The sequence below is a fragment of the Bubalus bubalis genome, chromosome 3 (assembly GCF_019923935.1).
Source record: "Bubalus bubalis isolate 160015118507 breed Murrah chromosome 3, NDDB_SH_1, whole genome shotgun sequence".
NCBI classification, from domain to species: Eukaryota; Metazoa; Chordata; class Mammalia; order Artiodactyla; family Bovidae; genus Bubalus; species Bubalus bubalis.
Window position 1 is genome coordinate 44,498,013 of NC_059159.1, and position 19,881 is coordinate 44,517,893.

The following is a 19,881-nucleotide window of genomic DNA, read 5'->3' on the forward strand; positions in this document are numbered from 1 at the left end:
TTGACTAACCAGCCAATCTACTAGACTCCCCAGGGTCCCTGTAGTACTGTATAGCAAATGTAAAGTAAGTCCAGATGGAGGAAAACCGAGCCTTCTGTCTTCATGGAGGTCCTGAAGAAGGCTGGAGAGGTGTACACTTAATATAATTTCCAGGTTGGATTGGAGGCAGGAGAGTAGTATAGAGTGGGCGGTTTGCTGCGTATCTGTCAAATGGCAGGAATATATGAGGAGTGGGAACTACCTATTGAGATTTCTTTTGATTATTACATGCTTTTTAGCAGAGGATGAACGTGAACCTTCAGGATTAAATTTGTAATTATCCATAGGATCTCAAGCTTTTAAAAACTAAAAATTTTTTTCTGATGTTTTCAGTTTCTTTTGACAGCACTTATCACAATTATTATTGAACCTGTTTGAATATATAATGGTGGTAACTCTTTTTTAAATGGCAAACATGGTATTTTGTTTGGTTGGTTGGTTTTTGAAACCTCTCAGATTTCTACATAATGAAATTTAATCCTTTTCTACTCTACCCTCTTGCTGCCATTTTCCAGGTTGGTTCTACTGCTGTTCAAGTAACCTCTGCAGAGCGAACAAAAGTCCTAGGGCAATCAGTCTTTCTAAATGATATCTATTATGCCTCAGAAATTGAAGAGATCTGCCTGGTGGACGAGAACCAGTTCACCTTAACTATTGCAAACCAGGGCACGCCGCTCACCTTCATGCACCAGGAGTGTGATGCCATTGTTCAGTCTATCATTCACATCCGGACACGTTGGGAGCTGTCGCAACCAGACTCCATTCCCCAGCACACCAAGATTCGGCCAAAAGACGTCCCTGGGACACTACTCAATATTGCATTACTTAATTTAGGCAGTTCAGACCCTAGTTTACGGTAGGTTTTTTAAAAACTCATTTCAATCTTATTTAAAGTTTGTTGGTTTTAAAATGAGATCAATTAATAAATTTTTAAGGCAGCCTCTACCTTAATACTATAAATTATTAGCAGGCATTCTAAGTAGGTAAACACATGAACTATGTAAATCTGAATAAGGTGATTTATACCAAACCAGTGTTCTTTCGGCTTTCATCTGAAACATAACAGCATGGCCATTTTGGTGGGGATTTTTTGTTTGCTTGTTTTTCTTTTTAAAAAAAAGTTGTTTTCTTTTTTTAAAGTCTACTTCTAAGTAAAATTTCTCCTTTTCTGAATTCTCTAATTTTTCCCATATTTAAAAGTACATCACTATTCAGCTCCCTTGCAGTCAAATAAGATTATCATTATTTGAAAAGGAAGGCTTAATGTTCAGTAATTCAGTAACATTACGTAGTTTCTGCAACTGTGTAACTTTAACAAAATTCTTGAAAGAAAGCTTAAGACAAATATAAATGTCAGATGAGCAGAGTTATAATTGGATCTGGTTAGGTTTAGTATCTAAATGAATGCGGAAAGGACAGGGCCTATGGCATCAGGAGTTTTGGTTTAAATCTAGACCTGCTGCTCTGTATGACTTTGGTCAAGGTACTGAAGTTCTGCAGGTGAGCTCTAGTTTCCTCTTTTTAAAAATAAAGGTAACCCTGCCTTCCTGTAAACTTACAAAAGTTTAATAAATGTGTGGTAGTAGAGCATAGCATCTAGCAAATAGTTTGTGTTTAACAAATATTTCCTCCCAACTCCCCCCCACCCCAACCCTTTCCTCTCTCTGCCAGTGTCTCCACACCACTTCCCTCTTCTGCCCCTCTCCTTTACATGTTAAGATAATTTTTTGCCCCAAGTACCTTGGGACTATCAGATTTTTACAGATATAAATTCTTGGCTTTGGAAAATCTTCCCTAGGGTATAATATAGCTCAAGTTTTATAAATGGGCTTTTTAGAATTCCACATCCTCCATAATTTAACAGGAAAATAAATAAGCAAGATTTCTTTACCTGGACGGTCCTCATGGAGTCCATGAACTCCCAGAAAATACACACAAAATTTCACGTATGCTTACCTTTCATTATCTGAGAGGAGTCTGTGACACCTACTCCCAGTTTGAGGAATCCCAGTTCTTTATAACTGTTGAAATAACAGAGTGAAAGTCACTGTCAAAATAGCATCACTCAGAATTCCTTGGAGTTAATAAAAGATACACAAACTTAGAAACAATGAGGTTAATATTTTCATTTTAGGAAAATGGAGCTATGTCTGTCTTGAATTTCTAGTTCCAAATTCCTCATAGAAGAGTGCTAGCAGACTTCTAACAGTTATTAGCTTGAATGAACTTGTATTCTTCTCTTGTGAAATAAAGCAAACTGACAGCTTCTGCTTTTTGCTGAGGCTTGTTGTTCCAGAGAAAAAGCCTTGAGGCAGACTTATATTTCAGTGGCTTTTTCCCCTGTGTGGTTATTACATAAATATACCAGCATGATGAAAGTTCAGAGGTAAGGAAAACCTGAAATTCACTGAGCAAACCATTTGTTTTGCTGGATAGGGGAGAAAAATCTAAATCTAAAAATTGAGTTTTTTGAGCTGTCTCCTAAATTGTTTAAGTATATTTTTAGACATTTATAAGGAAGACTTTGGTTCTGATGGAACCTGGATATATATTATGGTTTGTGTGTTCTTTATTATTTTAATTCAGCGCTTTTATGTATAATAGTAGGAGTTCATTTAAGGAAAAAATGGCACGTGGGGGGAGGTACTTAATTATATTAAAAAATTGTTTGACCTCTAGTTTGTAGTATAAATTGTAGGACACCTAGAAAGCAATTTGGTAGATTCTAATGAAAGATTTTAGCATTCTAATTTTATAAGGGCCATCTCATTTCTTGTGCTCCTGGTTATAACTGGATCTAGTGAGAAGGGGAGCCACAATTTGAGTTTTGGCCTCATTGAAAATATGGTATGCCTTATTCTGACTTTCTTCATATTGACTGATCTTAAGACCATAAAATTCTCATATTTTATATCCCAGTGGAATGTCTTTTAGAAAGGCCTTATATTCGCTGTCATTAGGAGCCTCAGAGTTCTCTTCTGATTATGTGCAGAATTTTCCTTTAAAAAAATATGATTGCGGGGTATTTGGGATTTACCATAGAATTACAAAATCTTACCTCTGATTGATCATAAAATTTTAAAATAGTTAATCTATGCTTGGTAACAGAATCATAAGTTGTATGTTATGAAAATTTTGAAATTATAAGAAAAAAGTTTAAAACAACTTAATTTGTGTTTTCTCCTAGGTCAGCTGCCTATAATCTTCTGTGTGCCTTAACTTGTACCTTTAATTTAAAAATTGAGGGCCAGTTACTAGAGACGTCAGGTTTATGTATCCCAGCCAACAACACCCTCTTTATTGTCTCTATTAGTAAGACCCTGGCAGCCAATGAGCCACACCTCACCTTAGAATTTTTGGAAGAGTGTATTTCTGGATTTAGCAAATCTAGTAAGTAATGATTTTTTTTCAATACTAACAACAATTCTAAGAAGATTCAAAGACAGTCCTTTCATTTCAAAATTTGCCAATGAAATCTTTAGTATATTTCTTATTTTTATTTTTTGTCTTACTGAAGAAACTTTGTGGTAGATCACATTGAGAAGTCCACAAAAATTTGGCAATACATGTACAGTGGGAAGATTTTGATATCGTCTATGTCTCTGCACCACTTACAAAGTGTTTTCATACCGTGTTTGAGATTAGCGTATTTCTCTTCTTAGCAGGTTATTCCAAATGTGTAAAATATCCATGTTGTCCCCTTGATTTTAGGGGGTAGTCATTTTCTCTTTACTTCAGGTTGAATTTGAACTGTGATTTTATTGTTTATGTATAGTTCATGGAGAATGCAGTGGCACAAAATACAAGGTCCAGAGTCAACTCCTGACTTGCCTTTCGTAAATGTAAATTTAACATCTATTCTTTATGTCTATCCATCTTCAGACCCTGTAGTAATATAAATGTTGCTCTTCTTCCAGCTTATTTCCTGACATTTTCTTCCCCTCCCTTTCTCTCTCCATAATACATAAAACTTTTTAATACACTCAAACACATTTCTTGACTTTTCTGTGTTAATTGAAAGCTTTGGAAATTCAGTAAGACCAGATCACTGTGTATTTTTACAGCAAGAGATGTAGGATTATAACTCTAAAAAGAAAACATGTAAAACTGACAAAACAAGACATGTATAAAGCTTTATTAAGACAATATTAACAAAGGTTTGAGTGAATGGACACATGTATTGTGTTCCTGGATGAACAGTTCTTACCAGATTATTATAATTCAATTCAGTCCCTTCAAAATTGCTGTGAGAGTTGAGGATTAAGAATGAGGTAGAGCTTTAAATGATTATGCTATGCATTTCACTTGAAGGTACAACAGCTAAGAAAATATTGAAAGGAAAGAAAAACTGAGAGGGGCTTGTAGTCAAAGCTAAGGTTTTTCCAGTAGTCAAGTATGGATGTGTGAGAGTTGGACCATAAAGAAAGCTGAACGCTGAAGAATTCATGCTTTTGACTATGGTGTTGGAGAAGACTCTTGAGAGTCCCTTGGACTGCAAAGGAGATCAAACCAGTCAATCCTAAAGGAAATCAGTCCTGAATATTCATTGGAAGGACTGATGCTGAAGCTGAAGCTCCAAGCCTTTGGCCACCTGATGCAAAGAACTGAGTCATTAGAAAAGACCATGATGCTGGGAAAGATTGAAGGCAGGAGGAGAAGGGGACAACAGAGAATGAGATGGTTGAATGGCATCACCGACTCAATGGACCTGAGTTTGAGCAAACTCTGGGAGTTGGTGATGGACAGGGAGGCCTGGTGTGCTGCAGTCCATGGAGTTGCAAAGAGTAGGACACAACTGAGTGACTGAACTGAACAGTAATTAAAATGAGTATTCAAAAATCAGCAATCAGATCACTTTAAGAAAAGCATATTGATAAAGAAGTAACACAGACTAATAGGGGGAAGATTATATCACTTCAGAAATGAGGCTGAGAAATGAATCAAGTTGGGTCTTCATCTTAACCCCAAACCACAAGATGATGCCAAAATAAGTTCTAATTATTTTTAAGAATTGAATATAAAAACTGGAACCATTTAAGAAAGAGGAATAATGTTTGATTGCTTTCTGGGTGAGTAAGGACTTATGAAGCAAAAAAAGTAATAGATTGAAGCAAAGGAAATGGTGAAAGTTCACTAACAAACTTGAAGAAATTCAAACTGAAAGAATTGTTGTTCAGTCACTCAGTCGTGTCCAAATCTTTGCAACCCCATGGACTGCAGCACACCAGGTATCCTTGTCCTTCACCATCTCCTGGAGCCTGCTCAAACGCATGTCCATCGATTCGGTGATGTCATCCAACTGTCTCATCCTCTGTCATCCCCTTCTCTTCCTGCCTTCAATCTTCCCCAGCATCAGAGACTTTCTAATGAGTCAGTTCTTCACAGCAGGTGGCCAAACTTTCGGAGCTTCAGCGTCAGCATCAGTCCTTCCAATGAATATTCAGGACTGATTTCCTTTAGGATTGATTGGTTTGATCTCCTTTGCAGTCCAAGGGACTCTCAAGAGTCTTCTCCAACACCACAGTTAAGAAGCACCAGCTCTTCAGTGCTCAGCCTTATTTATAGTCCAACTCTTATATCCATACTTGACTACTAGAAAAACCATAGCTTTGACTATATGGACCTATGTTGGCAAAGAAAGATTTTAAAAAATTCAGTGTTGATGTCTTTGGAATTGTTAACAGGAGCAAGTTTTCTACAAAGTAGTTTGGACGTGGATATGGAGAACCTTAAAGATGTTTACAGCTCTTGGACTCATAATTCCTAAGGAATTTATCCTAAAGAATTAATGTCCATATGTTTATCATAGCATTATTCTTTATTTAGGTTTTTAAAATACAGGTGTATCTTATCATCAATAAAGTGCCAGAATCTTAAATAATTTGATGAATTTTTACATGTGAATACATTACAAAACTGTCTCCCAGGTCAAGATATGGAACATTTCCAGCATCCAGAAATTTCCTCTCTGGCAATCCATTCCCCACCAAGAGTAACCACTGTTATCACCTCTGTTGCCAGAGATTTATTTTCCATACTTTTGTGCTTCACTTAACATTACTTACAATAACAAAACGCTGAAGCAATCTAAAAGTAAACACTGAAGAGCCAATTACATTATTCGTCTATGTAATCTTCATATCATGAAATAATATGAGGCCATTAAAAATGTTTTTGGTACAGAATTTCAATTTGGGAAGATTAAAATGTTCTGGAATGGATAGTGGTGATGGTTGCACAACAATGTGAATATACTTAATTCCTGTGAACTGTACACATTAAAATGGCAGGTTTTATGCTATATATGGAGAAGGCACTGGCACCCCACTCCAGTACTCTTGCCTGGAAAATCCCATAGATGGAGGAGCCTGGTAGGCTGCAGTCCATGGGGTCGCAAAGAGTCGGACACGACTAAGCGACTTCACTTTCACTTTTTACTTTCATGCATTGGAAAAGGAAATGGCAACCCACTCCAGTGTTCTTGCCTGGAGAATCCCAGGGACGGCGGAGCCTGGCGGGCTGCCGTCTATGGGGTCGCACAGAGTCGGACACGACTGAAGCGACTTAGCAGCAGTAGCAGCAGCATGCTGTGTGTATACATATATATATATATAAACATGATTAACAAATGCTTTGGGTACTCTTGGTGAAGTTATATAGAGGAATCTTTGCATTAATTTTGTATCTTTTTGTAAGTTTGGAGTGACTTCAAAATGAAAAGTTACAAATTGTCCTTCCTTGAAAAATTTTTAATGTTGAGTAAATGTTGAGTGAAATAAACATTCAAAGCATACTGTGTGCAGAAACCAACACAATATTATAAAGCAATTATCCTCCAATTAAAAATAAATAAAAAAACATATTCTGTATGTAGCATAACCCTAATTTTTGTGGAGAAGTTGGGATGGGTTACATACAGTATCTCTGCATAGATTTGAAAGCCTATGGAGAAGTCAAGTGAGACACCAGTATATTGATATCAGTTTCATTTTTATGATAATACTCTGTTTATCAAAGTTCCTATGATTACCAATATTCCTTATAAATGAGAATAAAGTGAGAAAATTTTTAACTAGAAGAGAAGCTATTAAAAGGGAGAAAAGTAAGATAAAACTTTTCAAAAATTGGCTTAATGACTTTGGAGATTATTTTCTTTAAGGCTTATTCTCTTTCTTCATCTCTGTCTTCAGTAATATATTTGCCAAGTCTCTTTTCTCCAGGCCTGATTCTAGGTTATGGTCTTTTCCTTTTACCTTTTTTTCTCCCAATCTTTTATTTTGAAATAATTGTTGATGTCATTTTTGTGGACCATCTGTGCTAATAATGTAATCTTCCCCCCCAGGTATTGAATTGAAACACCTTTGTTTGGAGTACATGACTCCATGGCTGTCAAATCTAGTACGTTTTTGTAAGCACAACGATGATGCCAAGCGACAGAGAGTTACTGCAATTCTTGATAAGCTGATAACAATGACCATAAACGAGAAACAGATGTATCCATCTATTCAAGCAAAAATATGGGGGAGCCTTGGGCAGGTATTGAGTTTTCTCAAATATATATCTAGTACCTCCTTGGTACAGATATTAATCTGATACCCACATTGTGCAAAGCACTGCACTAGGGATATAGCTATAGAAAAGACAGTTCCCTTTTTCAAAAAGCATGCCAGACACCCACCTAATCCCTGATCCACTTCAGAACTATAGGAGTCTGTGTCTCAGAACTAGAGAAAAACTAATTATTTTAGCACTCTTCTCCATAGCATTGTTACAGTCGCCCCACAGAATCCTCAATGTGCAGAACCCGCAGGTGTTGAGGGCCAACTGTACTATGCCATTTCTTAAGTGAGGGACTTATATATGCAGAGGGTCCTGGAACTAATCTCCACGGACACCAAGGGATGGCTGCATGTAGAATTTAACTGAAAATCTGATACTGTTTCTGACAAGTAGTGCATTATAGTACATTCTAGTATCCTGTATGCCACAGGTGTCAGTAAATGTTTGCTAATGATGCTATTTGGGCCTCCTGCTCTCACTTATAGTTCTATTTTAAGAATGCCAATATTAAAATAGTATAATGTAATTTCTATCTGACAAGAATTATTCTACCATTTCTTCAAAGTAATCACTTAAGGAGGCAATACCCTTATTCAGATAATGCTGCGAATCCTCCACATTATTTTAAATGACCTTGGAGCCAGTTTTGTAGCTCTACAAAACATTTCAATACTTGATGTCATTTCTTATATTTTAAAATAATTGTACCTAATACTGCTGATACACTATTGCCTTAGAGAACAGAGGTGCTTTAAAAGTGAATGAAAATAATATATGTAGAGATTTAAAATTTTTGAATACCAGTCTCTGAAGGAATTGAGTGACTGTTCTCATCCTTTTCTGGATATTTTATGATAAATTTCTGACAAGTCTCTAAATAAAACCTAGTGTTTTGGAGGCCTCAGGTAAACCAGAATTTTCATGTTGATTGGACTGCTCCTTGAATTAATTTTAAGTTAAAAACTAAGTTGGTAGAATGGCTAAAACATAAGTTAATCTTTCCCTCTTCCACTAGATCACAGACCTCCTTGATGTTGTACTAGACAGTTTCATCAAAACCAGTGCAACGGGTGGCTTAGGATCAATAAAGGCTGAGGTGATGGCAGATACCGCTGTAGCTTTGGCTTCTGGAAATGTGAAATTGGTTTCAAGCAAGGTAATCACTTTTCCTTTGCCTTCTGGGCTATGGTTTGATATATCTGTTTTGGGTTTTTTTATCAGGAGGTTTTTTGTTTTATAACAATCATTTTAAAAAGAAATTTTTTGTGATAAAACTTTTTAGCTCCCTTTTAAAAATTTTTTTTGCTTCTTTACAGGTTATTGGAAGGATGTGCAAAATAATTGACAAGACATGCCTATCTCCAACTCCTACTTTAGAGCAACATCTTATGTGGGATGACATTGCCATCCTGGCTCGCTACATGCTAATGCTGTCCTTCAACAATTCCCTCGACGTGGCAGCTCATCTCCCCTACCTCTTCCACGTTGTTACTTTCTTAGTAGCAACAGGGCCACTCTCCTTGAGAGCTTCCACACATGGATTGGTCATTAACATCATTCACTCTCTGTGTACTTGTTCACAGCTTCATTTTAGTGGTAAGTTCTAGGAAAGCACTGTGTGTTTTTACCAAATCCTTTCCCCATTTTATACCTATAACAACGCCTGACTTAGCCTAGATTACCTATTTATTTATTAATATTACAATGCCTTCACACCAAGTTGCTTATTTAGATCTATAGAAATGACATGAAATACAGTCGAAATAGAAAAAGAATAAATTACTTTCTTTCCATCTCAAGCCACAGCTGAGATGTTCTATGCACATTTTTCATGGAAACTCTAGTAGAGTTTCCATGAAGCAAAAATTTTTTTTTTTAAGTTATAACCTAAGCTAAAAACTCAGCACTGGTTGACAGTGTTGCTTTCCTAGTACGAATATGTTCAGTTCAGTTCAGTTCAGTTGCTCAGTTGTGTCCGACTTTTTGTGACTCCATGAATCGCAGCACGCCAGGCCTCCCTGTCCATCACCAACTCCCAGAGTTCACCCAGACTCATGTCCATCGAGTCAGTGATGCCATCCAGCCATCTCATCCTCTGTCGTCCCCTTCTCCTCCTGCCCCCAATCCCTCCCAGCATCAGAATCTTCTCCAATGAGTCAACTCTTCGCATGAGGTGGCCAAAGTACTGGAGTTTCAGCTTTAGCATCATTCCTTCCAAAGAAATCCCAGGGCTGATCTCCTTTAGAATGGAGTGGCTGGATCTCCTTGCAGTCCAAGGGACTCTCAAGAGTCTTCTCCAACACCACGGTTCAAAAGCATCAATTCTTCGGCACTCAGCCTTCTTCACAGTCCAACTCTCACATCCATACATGACCACAGGAAAAAACATAGCCTTGACTAGACGAACCTTTGTTGGCAAAGTAATGTCTCTGCTTTTAAATATGCTATCTAGGTTGGTCATAACTTTCCTTCCAAGGAGTAAGTGTGTTTTAATTTCATGGCTGCAGTCACCATCTGTAGTGATTTTGGAGCCCAGAAAAATAAAGTCTGACACTGTTTCCACTGTTTTGCCATCTATTTGCCACGAAGTGATGGGACCGGATGCCATGATCTTTGTTTTCTGAATGTTGAGCTTTAAGCCAACTTTTTCACTCTGCTCTTTCACTTTCATCAAGAGGCTTGAGTTCCTCTTCACTTTCTGCCAAAGGGTGGTGTCATCTGCCTATCTGAGGTTATTGATTTTTCTCCCGGCAATCTTGATTCCAGCTTGTGTTTCTTCCAGTCCAGTGTTTCTCATGATGTACTCTGCATATAAGTTAAATAAGCAGGGTGACAATATACAGCCTTGACATACTCCTTTTCCTATTTGGAACCAGTCTGTTGGTCCATGTCCAGTTCTAACTCTTGTTTCCTGACCTGCATACAAATTTCTCAAGAGGGAGATCAGGTGGTCTGGTATTCCCATCTCTTTCAGAATTTTCCACAGTTTATTGTGATCCACACAGTCAAAGGCTTTGGCATAGTCAAGAAAGCAGAAATCGATGTTTTTCTGGAACTCTCTTGCTTTTTCCATGATCCAGCGGATGTTGGCAATTTGATCTCTGGTTCCTCTGTCTTTTCTAAAACCAGCTTGAACATCAGGAAGTTCACGGTTCACATATTGCTGAAGCCTGGCTTGGAGAATTTTGAGCATTACTTTACTAGCGTGTGAGATGAGTGCAATTGTGTGGTAGTTGGAGCATTCTTTGGCATTGCCTTTTTTTGTGATTGGAATGAAAACTGACCTTTTCCAGTCCTGTGGCCACTGCTGAGTTTTCCAAATTTGCTGGCATATTGAGTGTAGCACTTTCACAGCATCATCTTTCAGGATTTGAAAGCGCTCCACTGGAATTCCATCACCTCCACTAGCTTTGTTCGTAGTGATGCTTTCTAAGGCCCACTTGACTTCACATTCCAGGATGTCTGGCTCTAGGTCAGTGATCACACTGTTGTGATTATCTGGGTTGTGAAGATCTTTTTTGTACAGTTCTTCTGTGTATTCTTGCCATCTCTTCTTAATATCTTCTGCTTCTGTTAGGTGCATACCATTTCTGTCCTTTATCAAGCCCATCTTTGCATGAAATGTTCCCTTGATATCTCTAATTTTCTTGAAGACATCTCTAGTCTTCCCCATTCTGTTGTTTTCCTCTATTTCTTTGCATTGATCGCTGAAGAAGGCTTTCTTATCTCTTCTTGCTATTCTTTGGAACTCTGCATTCAGATGCTTATATCTTTCCTTTTCTCCTTTGCTTTTTGCTTCTCGTCTTTTCACAGCTATTTGTAAGGCCTCCCCAGACAGCCATTTTGCTTTTTTGGATTTCTTTTCCATGGGGATGGTCTTGATCCCTGTCTCCTGTACAATGTCACGAACCTCAGTCCATAGTTCATCAGGCACTCTATCTATCAGATCTAGGCCCTTAAATCTATTTCCCACTTCCACTGTGTAATCATAAGGGATTTGATTTAGATCATACCTGAATGGTCTAGTGGTTTTCCCTACTTTCTTCAATTTAAGGCTGAATTTGGCAATAAGGAGTTCCTGGTCTGAGCCACAGTCAGCTCCTGGTCTTGTTTTTGCTGACTGTATAGAGCTTCTCCATCTTTGGCTGCAAAGAATATAACAATCTGATTTCAGTGTTGACCATCTGGTGATGTCCATGTATAGAGTCTTCTCTTGTGTTGTTGGAAGAGGGTGTTTGTTATGACCAGTGCATTTTCTTGGCAAAACTCTGTTCGTCTTTGCCCTGCTTCATTCTGTATTCCAAGGCCAAATTTGCCTGTTACTCCAGATATTTCTTGACTTCCTACTTTTGCATTCCAGTCCCCTATAATGAAAAGGACATCTTTTTGGGGTGTTAGTTCTAAAAGGTGTTGTAGGTCTTCATAGAACCATTCAACTTCGGCTTCTTCAGCGTTACTGGTTGGGGCATAGATTTGGATTACTGTGATATTGAATGGTTTGCCTTGGAAACGAACAGAGATCATTCTGTCATTTTTTAGATTGCATCCAAGTACTGCATTTCTGACTCTTTTGTTGACCATGATGGCTACTCCATTTCTTCTGAGGGATTCCTGCCCACAGTAGTAAATATAATGGTCATCTGAGTTAAATTCACCCATTCCAGTACATTTTAGTTCGCTGATTCCTAGAATGTCGACATTCACTCTTGCCATCGCTTGTAGATAGGGAGTTAATTGATGAACATGAAGCTAATGTATCCAGAGGGTTGATTTAGGGAGCATTGTTAGGTAATTTGATATGATATTCAAATTTTATAAATTCATAATAAAATATGTGACACTAGAATTTTTTTTTTTAATTGTATCTTTAAAGTCTTTACTTGTTCCTTTTGTCTTTTATAGAAGAGACCAAGCAAGTTTTGAGACTCAGCTTGACAGAGTTCTCATTACCGAAATTTTACCTGCTGTTTGGCATTAGCAAAGTCAAGTCAGCTGCTGTCATTGCCTTCCGCTCCAGCTACCGGGACAGGTCATTCTCTCCTGGCTCCTATGAGAGGGAGACTTTTGCTTTGACATCCTTGGAGACAGTCACAGAGGCTTTGTTGGAGATCATGGAGGTATAGAAGGCAAAATGATAAGAAGCTAAACTCATTTTTAAAAATCCACTGGTACTGTACAGAAGAAATACTGTTTTATTTTGTTTTGCACTTAATGCTTAAATAAAAACATTCCCATAGACTGTGTTTAGAATTTTCTAGAAACATTTATGAACATAAATATATTTAGAGTATCTTTTTTTTAGGCATGTATGAGAGATATTCCAACATGCAAGTGGCTGGACCAATGGACAGAACTAGCACAAAGGTATGTCCCACATTTAAGTTGCAAAAGTATGTGTACTGTTGAAAAGATAGATATTACTGCATAATTGATATTCTAAGTAATTATTCTATGTATTTATATGTATATATATAAACACAAAGGTTTTCATAAGCTCTTTGAATTTTTTAATTTGTAGATTTGCATTCCAGTATAACCCATCCCTGCAACCGAGAGCTCTTGTTGTCTTTGGCTGTATTAGCAAACGAGTATCTCATGGGCAGATAAAGCAGATTATCCGTATCCTCAGCAAGGTACTTCCCCCTCTCTTCCCAAATATTTGTGGTTCCCAAGTTGTAAAGTATATCTTGAATTTTTCTAAGGGACATTTAAATTTGAATTTAATAAAGTATCTTATATGTTGTTTATTGAACCTTTAAAAATGGGTTTTGATTATTTAGTATAATTCTTTGAAGTAAAGCCTCTCTAGAGAAGATATCTTAAAAAAATTAAGTATTTCTTTTGGCAGAAGGTACTCTTACTGTTTTATTATAAGCATTTAACTAGATGGTAAGACGAGCCTTACCTTTCTAAGGTGGCTCAGTGGTAAAGAATCTACCTGCAATGCAGGAGAGGCGGGTTTGATCCCTGGATGGAGCAGATTGCCTCGAGAAGGAAATGGCAACTCACTCCAGTATTCTTGTCTGGGAAATCCCGTGGACTGAGGAGCCTAGTGGGCTATAGTCCATGGGGTCGCAAAGAGTCGGACATGACTTAGCAACTGAACAACAACAACAAAGACTAGCCGTATATAAAATTATGTAATTTGTAATTGCTATAACAATGCCTGACTTACTATATTAGCATATAATATAGAAATACTTCTTAAAAAGATTCCAAATGTGCTTACTAGCTACCAAGATCACCACAGCATTGGAAATAATCCTTGCACTTATTAAATAAAGAATTGTTCTGAAATAATTCTGAAAATCAGTTTAGGAGTAAATGTTTTGTTTCAATGAAAGTAACATAAAGAATTCTGTTTCTCTAAAAGGCTCTTGAGAGTTGCTTAAAAGGACCTGATACTTACAACAGTCAAGTTCTGATAGAAGCTACAGTAATAGCACTAACCAAATTACAACCACTTCTTAATAAGGTAATTACTGTGTAGAAAACGAGTGCATTTATTTTGGGTGTTAGTGTTAAATGTTATTTTCTTTCAAAGAGTTCAGAAAATAAGATGGATAGAGAAATTATAAAGAAAAAGCTATAGTTAAAGTAGAATGTCTTACCTTAAAATTCAGTTGTTTTATTTACATTAGAGGAAGAATAAGGATGGAGAATATGTTCTTAAGTGCTTGGGTATTGTCTTATCAGTGCTTAAAAGGAAAGATGGATATATATGCTTAATTCTTTCATCCAGTTGAGCATCTGCTATGTGCCAAGTACTGTTTTAGGTGCTAGAGATATAATACTGAACAAAGCCAATAAAATTATCTGCCTTCATGGAACTTTTATTCTGGAATGAATGTGAAAGTTGAGGAGTGGCTAGATAATAAAGTGATTAAAATACATGATACATTAGTTGGTGATCATTGTTGTGGAGAAATGTAGAGCTGGGGTAAAGCACACCTGATAATCAAAGGAGTTTGGGTGCTAAGTGAAGATAATGTTTAAAGGGAATAAGATAATAGTAGCCACTGTTTTAGGATGATCTGAGCTCATCTCAGCTTTGTGACCTTAGGAAGGTCATCTGCATAACATCTGGACATTATGTTTCCACATTAATAAATTGACTAAGTAATGGCATAGTATTATCTTCCAACTCTAAAGTTGTATTCTGTGAATTGAGTACAAAGATACGCTAGATTGAGAGAGATTACATAGAAATAAAGACCTATATGTTCCTGGTCTTGAGCTACATGTTCTACAAACATTCTAAAATGGCCAAATTGGGGTTCTTTTGCTATTCAAAAATTGATATTTTTGTGTGCACAGTTAGAAAAAGATGCTGTGCAATGCTAACTGTAAGGTCAAACTGAATGGAATGCATCTGGCCCAGATGCTTTTTAAAAAAGTCTTCCAGCTCTTCTGCCTCCTGCTTCTCACCTTTCCCCAGCAAAGGAGGATAAAAAAAATTCAGAAGTGATTATAGCTCCCTTAAGGAGAAACCTATTACAGGGGGAAATTAATCATCCTCGATGCTTACCTATACACCCTGGATCCGAACAGAACTTAGGGGTTTAGCTAAGGAATTTCCCAATCCCAGCCAGGATCCGTTGGGATTTGTTAAGGAATTTTAATTGACCATCTGGACCTACGAGCCCAGGTTTTCAGATCTGTATCAACTAATGCAGATGTTAGTTTCTGAAAGCAGAACAAGGGAATGACTAGAGAAAGCAAGGTGAAAATACCACTTAAAGGACTGTGAATCACATAGTCCAGAAGCTTGCACCGAATACAAGGAATTAGCTCAGAAATTACTCAAACCTATCTCAGAGCTTTCTCCAAAAACCATAAATGGACAAAGATTCAACAGTGCAAGCAAAGATCAGATGAATCAATCCAAACTATTATGGAAGATTGGGGGAAAAAGGTTTTTGTTTTTGTTTTTGTTTTTTTAATTTTTTTTTTTTTTAAACTTTACATAACTGTATTAGTTTTTCCAAATATCAAAATGAATCCGCCACAGGTATACATGTGTTCCCCATCCTGAACCCTCCTCCCTCCTCCCTCCCCATTCCATCCCTCTGGGTCATCCCAGTGCACCAGCCCCAAGCATCCAATATCATGCATCGAACCTGGACTGGCAACTCATTTCATACATGATATTTTACATGTTTCAATGCCATTCTCCCAAATCTTCCCACCCTCTCCCTCTCCCACAGAGTCCATAAGACTGTTCTATACATCAGTGTCTCTTTTGCTGTCTCGTACACAGGGTTATTGTTACCATCTTTCTAAATTCCATATATATGCGTTAGTATACTGTATTGGTGTTTTTCTTTCTGGCTTACTTCACTCTGTATAATAGGCTCCAGTTTCATCCACCTCATTAGAACTGATTCAAATGTATTCTTTTTATGGCTGAATAATACTCCATTGTGTATATGTACCACAGCTTTCTTATCCATTCATCTGCTGATGGACATCTAGGTTGCTTCCATGTCCTGGCTATTATAAACAGTGCTGCGATGAACATTGGGGTACTCGTGTCTCTTTCCCTTCTGGTTTCCTCAGTGTGTATGCCCAGCAGTGGGATTGCTGGATCATAAAGCAGTTCTATTTCCAGTTTTTTAAGGAATCTCCACACTGTTCTCCATAGTGGCTGTACTAGTTTGCATTCCCACCAACAGTGTAAGAGGGTTCCCTTTTCTCCACACCCTCTCCAGCATTTATTACTTGTAGACTTTTGGATCGCAGCCATTCTGACTGGTGTGAAATGGTACCTCATAGTGGTTTTCATTTGCATTTCTCTGATAATGAGTGATGTTGAACATCTTTTCATGTGTTTGTTAGCCATCTGTATGTCTTCTTTGGAGAAATGTCTATTTAGTTCTTTGGCCCATTTTTTGATTGGGTCATTTATTTTTCTGGAGTTGAGCTGTAGGAGTTGCTTGTATATTCGCGAGATTAGTTGTTTGTCAGTTGCTTCATTTGCTATTATCTTCTCCCATTCTGAAGGCTGTCTTTTCACCTTGCTAATAGTTTCCTTTGATGTGCAGAAGCTTTTAAGGTTAATTAGGTCCCATTTGTTTATTTTTGCTTTTATTTCCAATATTCTGGGAGGTGGGTCATAGAGGATCCTGCTGTGATGTATGTCAGAGAGTGTTTTGCCTATGTTCTCCTCTAGGAGTTTTATAGTTTCTGGTCTTACATTTAGATCTTTAATCCATTTTGAGTTTATTTTTGTGTATGGTGTTAGAAAGTGTTCTAGTTTCATCCTTTTACAAGTGGTTGACCAGAGTTCCCAGCACCACTTGTTAAAGAGATTGTCTTTAATCCATTGTATAGTCTTGCCTCCTTTGTCAAGGATAAGGTGTCCATATGTGCGTGGATTTATCTCTGGGCTTTCTGTTTTGTTCCATTGATCTATATTTCTGTCTTTGTGCCAGTACCATACTGTCTTGATAACTGTGGCTTTGTAGTAGAGCCTGAAGTCAGGTAGGTTGACTCCTCCAGTTCCATTCTTCTTTCTCAAGATCGCTTTGGCTATTCGAGGTTTTTTGTTTTTCCATACAAATTGTGAAATTATTTGTTCTAGCTCTGTGAAGAATGCTGTTGGTAGCTTGATAGGGATTGCATTGAATCTATAGATTGCTTTGGGTAGTATACTCATTTTCACTATATTGATTCTTCCAATCCATGAACATGGTATATTTCTCCATCTGTTAGTGTCCTCTTTGATTTCTTTCACCAGTGTTTTATAGTTTTCTATATATAGGTCTTTAGATTCTTTAGGTAGATATATTCCTAAGTATTTTATTCTTTCCGTTGCAATGGTGAATGGAATTGTTTCCTTAATTTCTCTTTCTGTTTTCTCATTATTAGTGTATAGGAAAAAAGGTTTTAAGCAATATTCTGGCTTGACATTTGAGTCATTCTAACAACTAAAATGATCCTTTTGCTTAACTCCACCTTTAAAGAAGGCTTAGATGAGGATTTAGCTACTTTTGTCAAAGACAGTCTAGGTTGGTCTGAGTGACACACAAAACACTCTTGTTACACGGGCTGACCAACTTTTCAAAACCCTTAAAAAAAAAGAAAAGGGGGTATCGGTGAAAATTATGAAACTTCAGTTGCACCACTTTATTACCCAATGCCAGTAGAAAATTAACTGACCCCCAACCAATTTAATTCCCAAAACAGTAGAGAAAGCTTGAAGCAAAAAAAAAATCTCTCTTTAGAATTCTTGTCCTGAGGGCAGAAACTCCTACTAGGAGAACCTGATTTTCTCTCCCTGTGCCTTGAGACCCAGAGCTCTCTGGATCACTTATCTAGACTGTCTCTTAAGTGCTGAAACTGAGTCGGGGGGAGGAAAGAAGCCTTTAAAATTTTCTTATTCCAACTTATTTACATTTTGTTTTATATTGTCATATCTGATTCATGACTAAGTTTAGAAAATGAAGGTATATCTCTGATTGTGTCTGTTTGGATATATGTATGTCTCAGTATGTTTCTTTGGAGAATATTGCTGCGGTTAATTTGTAAAATGAGCTCTAACCTAACCAGCCTAAAGAAAAATAAGCACTTGCAAATCAAGCAGTTCTAAATACAAGAGAAATTAACCTAAGTGAATTTCAGGTTCACATGAATTAAGAAATACTCAATATTAAGTACCTGGTATTAATATTTGTTGATCTAATTAATATAGACATGCTTAAAATATTAAGCATAATATTTTCATTGTGCCTAGGTTTAATATGTTAAATAAAGTGTTGTTATGTCTGTTACAAATTTGTAAGCAAGGAAAGTAACTCAACTAAAGAAACTTTTAAGGAAAGAAAGTGTAAATGAGATAGGAACTTTTAGATAAACTCTATTAAGGGGCTACCCCAATGGCTCAGCTGTAAAGAAGCACCTGCCAGTGCAGGAGATACAGATTCGATCCCTGGGTCGGGAAAATTCCCTGGAGTAGAAAATGGCAGCCCACTCCAGTATTCTTGCCTGGAAAATACCATGGACAGAGAAGCCTGGTGGGCTACAGTCCATGGGGTCAGAGAGTCAGACACGACTGAGAGCACACGCATGATTTCTTGTATACCGCAATGTGTTCTGATGAGACGATGGTGTATCTTACTAACCTGGAGCACGTCTTCCCTGCCTAGGACTCCCCTCTGCACAAAGCCCTCTTTTGGGTTGCTGTAGCTGTGCTACAGCTCGATGAGGTCAACTTGTATTCAGCAGGCACTGCACTTCTGGAACAAAACCTGCACACCTTAGACAGTCTCAGGATATTCAACGACAAGGTAAACAAGCTTTTGGTTGGTATTTCTAAATTATGCATGTTAGAGCATCTCCTTTTTTTGTTGTTTTCTTTTAAAATTAGAAGAGATCCATCTTTAAATTGAATTTCTATGTAACTGGTTGTGAATATATTCCTTACTAGCTCATAAAATGGTTTAAACCTTGCATACTTTTTTATATAAAAATAGCAAAAAAACAGTACTTGCCCAATATTGGTAAACAGAATAAGGATAACAATATTGAGTAATAATAATAGCTACCTTGCTAGGCTCTATGCTGTCTTATGCAATGTACATTCATTAATTGTAATTTCATAATCCAAGGGTAAAGGTTAGCATTTCCCACCCTTACTTCACTTCATGAAGAAATAATCTAAAAATAAGCTCACTTTTATTGAATTATGGTACTTAATGAGAAATAGGTATAATTAGAAGCAGATAAGGAGTTTGGAGACGTCTAAAGGAAACTTTTGGATATTTAATTATGCTAGTCTTTTGTTTGCTTAATCCCACTTTAAAACATATTAATACCATCACCACCCCTCTTAACACCTATTAGTCTTGATTGAGATTGGGTTTTGGTTTGCAGAGTATAGTAAAAGAAATACAGTAGTAAGAAATTATATTCATTTTGTCTTTGGAGAAAAAAAAGAGAAGCGTCTAGGAGAAAAGAGAGGAATTTTAAGATAGATATGTGTATATAATAAGAGATTTGCTTAAAGCAAAATTAACAGAGCTTGTGAGAAGAAAGAAACAGACCAGAGCCTGGTTTTGTGTGTGAAGATGCCTGGTCTAAGCATTGTTTGTTTTGTCTTCCAAATAGTAGTGTAGTGTAGACCCACAATAGCTGGGGCTCTGGGAAATATGGAAGCAGAATTTTAGATGTAGAAGTTATCTTGAAGTTTTATCATCCATTTTATAGGATAGAAAAGAACAAAGAAGTCAGGTAACTTGTTCATGTTTGTGCATCTGATTTGGAACTAGAATCTCTCTTTCC

General features: G+C 37.1%; 1 protein-coding gene across 14 annotated transcripts in view; it reads left to right on the forward strand.

The window, feature by feature from the left end:
- NF1 (neurofibromin 1) overlaps positions 1–19,881 on the forward strand; it is a 265,468-nt gene that overhangs the window by 209,080 nt on the left and 36,507 nt on the right. For all 14 annotated transcript variants that reach the window (XM_044939527.1, XM_044939531.1, XM_025281027.2 and 11 more), the window contains 10 exons: positions 555–895; positions 3,227–3,429; positions 7,382–7,575; positions 8,615–8,755; positions 8,916–9,195; positions 12,502–12,716; positions 12,902–12,963; positions 13,118–13,232; positions 13,973–14,074; positions 18,747–18,887. In XM_044939527.1, coding sequence (XP_044795462.1) covers positions 555–895; positions 3,227–3,429; positions 7,382–7,575; positions 8,615–8,755; positions 8,916–9,195; positions 12,502–12,716; positions 12,902–12,963; positions 13,118–13,232; positions 13,973–14,074; positions 18,747–18,887 — 1,794 coding nt within the window. The remainder of the gene's footprint in view (positions 1–554; positions 896–3,226; positions 3,430–7,381; positions 7,576–8,614; positions 8,756–8,915; positions 9,196–12,501; positions 12,717–12,901; positions 12,964–13,117; positions 13,233–13,972; positions 14,075–18,746; positions 18,888–19,881) is intronic.